General features: G+C 37.5%; 1 protein-coding gene across 1 annotated transcript in view; it reads left to right on the top strand.

Moving 5' to 3' along the window:
- The window catches only part of LOC107717397 (PCTP-like protein), a 13,989-nt gene extending 8,485 nt beyond the window's left edge, over positions 1–5,504 (top strand). Inside the window, exons 4-6 of the mRNA XM_016524127.1 lie at positions 1,901–2,018; positions 2,789–2,841; positions 4,910–5,504. Of these exons, the coding sequence (XP_016379613.1) occupies positions 1,901–2,018; positions 2,789–2,841; positions 4,910–5,128 (390 nt within the window). The 3' untranslated portion in view covers positions 5,129–5,504. The remainder of the gene's footprint in view (positions 1–1,900; positions 2,019–2,788; positions 2,842–4,909) is intronic.
- The last annotated feature ends 1,196 nt before the right edge of the window (positions 5,505–6,700 follow it).

Below are 6,700 nucleotides of genomic sequence, written 5' to 3' on the forward strand. Positions count from 1 at the left end.
TGCACGCAGACTGAAGTAGTTTAAGTCTTTGGTTCTTTTAATTGTGATGATTTTGGTTCACATTTAACAAAAACCCACCAATTCACTATCTCAACTAATTAGAATATGGTGACATGCCAATCAGCTAATCAACTCAAAACACCTGCAAAGGTTTCCTGAGTCTTCAAAATGGTCTCTCAGTTTGGTTCACTAGGCTATACAATCATGGGGAAGACTGCTGATCTGACAGTTGTCCAGAAGACAATCATTGACACCCTTCACAAGGAGGGTAAGCCACAAACATTCATTGCCAAAGAAGCTGGCTGTTCACAGAGTGCTGTATCCAAGCATGTTAACAGAAAGTTGAGTGGAAGGAAAAAGTGTGGAAGAAAAAGATGCACAACCAACCGAGAGAACTGCAGCCTTATGAGGATTGTCAAGCAAAATCGATTCAAGAATTTGAGTGAACTTCACAAGGAATGGACTGAGGCTGGGGTCAAGGCATCAAGAGCCACCACACACAGACGTGTCAAGGAATTTGGCTACAGTTGTCGTATTCCTCTTGTTAAGCCACTCCTGAACCACAGACAACGTCAGAGGCGTCTTACCTGGGCTAAGGAGAAGAAGAACTGGACTGTTGCCCAGTGGTCCAAAGTCCTCTTTTCAGATGAGAGCAAGTTTTGTATTTCATTTGGAAACCAAGGTCCTAGAGTCTGGAGGAAGGGTGGATAAGCTCATAGCCCAAGTTGCTTGAAGTCCAGTGTTAAGTTTCCAGAGTCTGTGATGATTTGGGGTGCAATGTCATCTGCTGGTGTTGGTCCATTGTGTTTTTTGAAAACCAACGTCACTGCACCCGTTTACCAATAAATTTTGGAGCACTTCATGCTTCCTTCTGCTGACCAGCTTTTTGAAGATGCTGATTTCATTTTCCAGCAGGATTTGGCACCTGCCCACACTGCCAAAAGCACCAAAAGTTGACTGGCCAGCAAACTCACCAGACCTGAACCCCATAGAGAATCTATGGGGTATTGTCAAGAGGAAAATGTGAAACAAGAGACCAAAAAATGCAGATGAGCTGAAGGCCACTGTCAAAGAAACCTGGGCTTCCATACCACCTCAGTAGTGCCACAAACTGATCACCTCCATGCCACGCCGAATTGAGGCAGTAATTAAAGTAAAAGGAGCCCCTACCAAGTATTGAGTGCATGTACAGTAAATGAACATACTTTTCCAGAAGGCCAACAATTCACTAATTATGTTTTTTTATTCATCTTATGCAGTATTCTAATGTGTTGAGATAGTGAGTTGGTGGGTTTTTGTTAAATGTGAGCCAAAATCATCACAATTAAAAGAACCAAAGACTTAAACTACTTCAGTCTGTGTGCATTGAATTTATTTAATACACGAGTTTCACAATTTGAGTTGAATTACTGAAATAAATGAACTTTTCCACGACATTCTAATTCATTGAGATGCACCTGTATATTTTATGTTTATCTATTTAATTATTTGGTGCATAGCTGTGTATAAGCTTCACTTTGGAGCTTATTTTGAGAAAGTTGTTCCAACCCTGTATGATTGTATGTTTCTTTCTTCTGCTGAACACAAAATAAGATATTTTAAAGAATGTGTGTAACCAAACAGTTGCTGGTCCCCATTGACTTCCATAGTAGTTTTTTCCCTCATACTATGGAAATCAATTGGGACCAGCAACTGTTTGCTTCAAAATATCTTCTATTTTCAGCAGAAGAAAGAAACTCATACAGGTTTGGAACAACTTGAGGGTGAGTAAATGATGCCAGAATTTTCATTTTTGGGTGAACTATCCCTTTAATATCTCTGTTTAGGTCAAATAATGGTCAGACTGTTTGTATATCTGCTTGTATATCTGTATATCTTGTATACTGTTGCTATTTTTCAGGAATACCCACCAAAGAAGGATTATGTCAGAGCTGTGTCATTACTCACTGGATACTTGATCCAATCCAGCGGAGCAAACTGCTGCACTCTTTATTACTTGACGCAAGTGGATCCACGAGGTGAACTTCTCTAGTTTCCATTATCATTATTATTTATGGTAAAATACCTTTAAATATTAGCATGCTGGGCTCACAGCATTAGATCGGCCCTTCTTTTGGTGGAAAAGTACACCATGAACATACATGTTTACACAACTCTTAGGCTGTTTACAGTCTCAGTTGTTGGTGTATTACACAAAAACGCCACTCTGCTTCAAAGAGCGGTGCAGATTCATCTTGCTTCCTTAAAAAAAGAGAGCAAGAATGAATGTGATTAGACTGAACGTGTATTTTGCGGTGTAATTTTATGTAATGTCTTGAAGGCCATCTCCATTTTTCTCCATGCTCTTGTCTTGTGCTGTACAGAGTGGGGAGCCAGGAAGCCTTTGAAACTCCTGCTTTACACATATTTTATGAATTTGCTGATGTCATCTTTTCCTGTGCTGCTCCGAGCGATGGCTTTGATTATTAATGTCTTCCGTTGCTGTGATGCACCAGCTGTTTGTGACCTGTGGGATAGACACTTAGATTCAGTTTATTGCATTTGTACAGCAGACTCAGGGACAGAAAAGCAAAATTACAGTGCGCACAATGTCCATAAGAGAGTTTTATGACAGCCTGATTAAAAAACACCCCCAAATTGTTACTATTTTAGTAGCATTGCAGCTTCATTCTGGGGTGAACAGTTTTTATTACATTAATGGTGATATTTGTTCTGTGAGCATATTTTACAGCAATATATTCATATATTTATGTATTGGTTTCAAAACTTTATCTCGATTTCTTTTCAGGGTCTTTACCCAAGTGGGTAGTAAACAGGGCCTCACAGTTAGTGGCACCAAAGGTAAGTGCATTGAAAGATAATATTTTCTATTTACATGTTTTTGAAATAATTTATTTACATAATATGTGTAAATAAAATAACTTTTCAGCATTCTGAGATTCTAAAAATGGTGTTTGAGAATGATACAAACAATACCATTCAAAAGTTTGGGGTCGGTAAGATTTTTTAATGTTCTCCCATATGGAAATGTAATATATGACATATTTTGCCGTACTGTATATCGAGACTAATATTGCCATATATATGACCTATTAGGCGATATATCATTTTCATATATGTACATTCTTTGGGTAGATGAAGATATAATATAATATAATGTAATAGAATAGAATAGAATAGAATAGAATAATATCTATGACAATTTTTATGTGGTATTAGATGTAGCAACCATATATGTCAACGATATATATTTTATTTATATATGCATTTTTATAATGCGTTTCATATATGATTTTACTTCATATGACAATATATTTCATATATGGAAATTTAATATATGTACATACATTTCCATATGGATTTGAAAGAAGTCTCTTATGCTCAAAAACAGTATTATTGTGAAATATTATTGAAATTGTATTTTATTGAAATTATTTTTAACAATAATAATTTTTAAAAATGTAAATTACTCCTCAGATGACCCAAGTTACTGTTCTTACTTCTTACTATTGCTCGAAAAACTCAACAGCCAAGCTCAATCCCAAATTTCTGTTTTCCTCTGCTACCATCTGGTGGTTAGAAATGTGCAAGTAATACACAATGTTCTATTTTGGCCACCAGATTTAGTTTCAGAACTGGGTGTCAAACTCAGCAGCCCCGCAGAGTTTAGTTCCAACCCTGCTCCAACACACATACCATGTAGTTTTCAAATAAGCCTGAAGGACTTGATTATCTGGATCAGGTGCATTTAAAGGGATAGTTCACCCAAAAATGAAAAATGTGATGTTTATCTGCTTACCCCCAGGGCATCCAAGATGTAGGTGACTTTGTTTCTTCAGTAGAACACATATGATGATTTTTAACTTTAACCGTTGCAGTCTATCAGTCGTATAATGCATGGCAATGGTAACAAAATCTATGAGAGTAAAAAAAAACATGCACAGACAAATCCAAATTAAACCCTGCGGCTCGTGACGACACATTGATGTCCTAAGACACGAAACGATCGGTTTGTGCCAGAAACCGAACAGTATTTATATAATTTTTTACCTCTAATACACCACTATGTTCAACTGTCTTTGAGTGCGCGCAGGCATCCGGTGCGCGAGGTGTGTACGCGCTCTGGTGTAGTTTACGCAAGCGCCGGAAGTGATCTCTCGTGCGTATACGTCACTCATTGTTTACACAGTGCACAGTCATTGTAGGTACGACGGCTAATCAAAATGGTACTTACTTGCGCTTATCCGGATTGTTCAAACCGACTTAAAACTAAAAGATTTCATTCTCTCGCGCGAACTCATTCGGGAGTGGTTACTTTCCACATATTCCCAACTTCTGAGCCTGCTCGCCTGAAGTTATGGTTGATTGCTCTTCGGCTGGATATCAACACACCCATTAACGTAAACTACGCCAGAGCGCGTACACACCTCACGCACCGGATGCCGTGCGCGCGCCCAAAGACAGTTGGATATAGTGGTGTATTAGAGGTAAAAAATGATATAAAACTGTTCGGTTTCTGGCACAAACCGATCGTTTTGTGTCTTAGGGCATCAATGTGTCGTCACGAGCCGCAGGGTTTAATTTGGATTTGTCTGTGCATGTTTTTTTTACTCTCATAGATTTTGTTACCATTGCCATGCATTATACGACTGATAGACTGCAATGGTTAAAGTTAAAAATCATCATTTGTGTTCTACTGAAGAAACAAAGTCACCTACATCTTGGATGCCCTGGGGGTAAGCAGATAAAAATCACATTTTAATTTTTGGGTGAACTATCCCTTTAAGTAGGATTGAAGCTAAACTCTGCAGGGCTGTGGCCCTCCAGGAACTGAGTTTGACACCCCTGTTTTAGAATAAAAGCATATATAAAATGCATGGTCCAGATCTTTCAACCTTTTTCTCCACAGGCCATGAAAAAGATTTACAAAGCCTGCCTAAAGTACCCGGAGTGGAAACGGAAACACGAGCCCAATCTGAAGCCGTGGAGGTACCCGGAGCAGAACATGCTACCCTGCATCAATGTAGCTGACCTGACAGTGCAGAGAGCAGATTCTCTGGAGAACATCGACGAGAGCAGTGTGAGTGAGGAGAAAGCCCAGCACCACAGCGATGATGATGAGACCTAAGATAACTCACACTGACACTCCTGTGTTCTGTGTGTATGCGAAAGCGACTGTGTGTCATTCTCAGACGAGGATGCTTCCCTTACATTCATCCTGTAAATCATACATTCTTTGGATTGAACAAAATAACATTATATTGTTTTGCAGAGATTTAAAGACCTCCATTCTATGTCCGTACTCTGAGGAAGGGTCTGGTTGTATTAGATGTGTTTAACTGATACGTTTTATAGTGTATGGTCAAATAATTCAGTGTAAAATGACATAAACAGTGTCAGTAAGTACTTTGGAAGTGTAATAACTTTATTGCTCAACGTTTCCAGCGCACAATGCAGATGTGTCGTATTATTGTGACCCATGTAACTTTATTAAATTACTTAAATGGCGCACAACTCATTCTGTCATTCTGTCAAGCAGTCATAAAACACCATCTTTTAGCCCCATATTCTGAGGTGAAGATTTCCTGTGTGAGGTTGCAGATTGCAAGGACTTCTGCCCTTTTTTCCTTAAAGTGACAAAGATCTGTGTATTTCACTGCCTTCAAAAGACCTCAGGAGCTGTAAAAATCAGTTCTGTGTAGTACGTTTGGATCTGTCTGTGTGCTTTTGACTTGCTGGCATTTTTCTCAATGTCTTAAAGCAGCACTATGTAACTTTTGGCGCTCTAGCGGTTAATAAACAGAACTGCACACATCCCGCGGAAGAACATTCCAACCGGAGCTACTTCTCTAAGTTTATGTCTATGGCGATTCACGCAGGTATGTGTTACTCCGCAGCGGTGACGACCCGACCAGGCTACAATAGTCCAAATATAAGTACTTATTATAAGTGTACCGTAGTGATTCGGAATAAGACAAAAACGCGGTTTGGAAGATGAATTCATGATGTACTCGCTCATTATATACATTTTGCAAATTTTGAACACAGAAAAAGTTACATAGGCCTAGTGCTGCTTTAAAAATAAAAAGTTTGGTCTTGTATTTCTAAAACTAGCTTTTTGGAAGTATTTATTTGTATATCACTTACGAAACAAAAATATGAATATACTGGTCAAATATAATGCAATGTATTAAATAATACAATCCATATATAGGAAACTAGTGTTTATATTGTTCAATATATTGCAATATATACATGGAACATGTATGGTTATATATTGAAACATTAAAGAAATATAACAACGAAAATACATTTGTACATGTAATAGCTTTATTGAAACACTTAATTAATTCATTTCTCTTTCATTAGTTAACATAATATAAAGGTTTACACAAAGCTGAACACATATTCATTAACTTTTATTTCACTTTATTGTTTGTATAGTTACACATTTCATATAAAATATACGTATATGTGATGTTTATCAGAAAAAAAGTGTTTACTGAAAACATTAAAATTGTAAGATATTTTGACTGTTGGATGTCTCGTTAAAGTCATGACAAAATGGTTATAACTAATATATATTACAATACTGTATATATTTTCGTGTATGTTCACGTTTGTGTAATATCTATTTTCATGTATGTGCAATATTGTGTACATATATTGCACATACATATTCCCATATAAATGTGAACAT

Source organism: Sinocyclocheilus rhinocerous, unplaced genomic scaffold, assembly GCF_001515625.1.
Source record: "Sinocyclocheilus rhinocerous isolate Xijiao unplaced genomic scaffold, SAMN03320098_v1.1 scaffold1054, whole genome shotgun sequence".
Taxonomy (NCBI): domain Eukaryota; kingdom Metazoa; phylum Chordata; class Actinopteri; order Cypriniformes; family Cyprinidae; genus Sinocyclocheilus; species Sinocyclocheilus rhinocerous.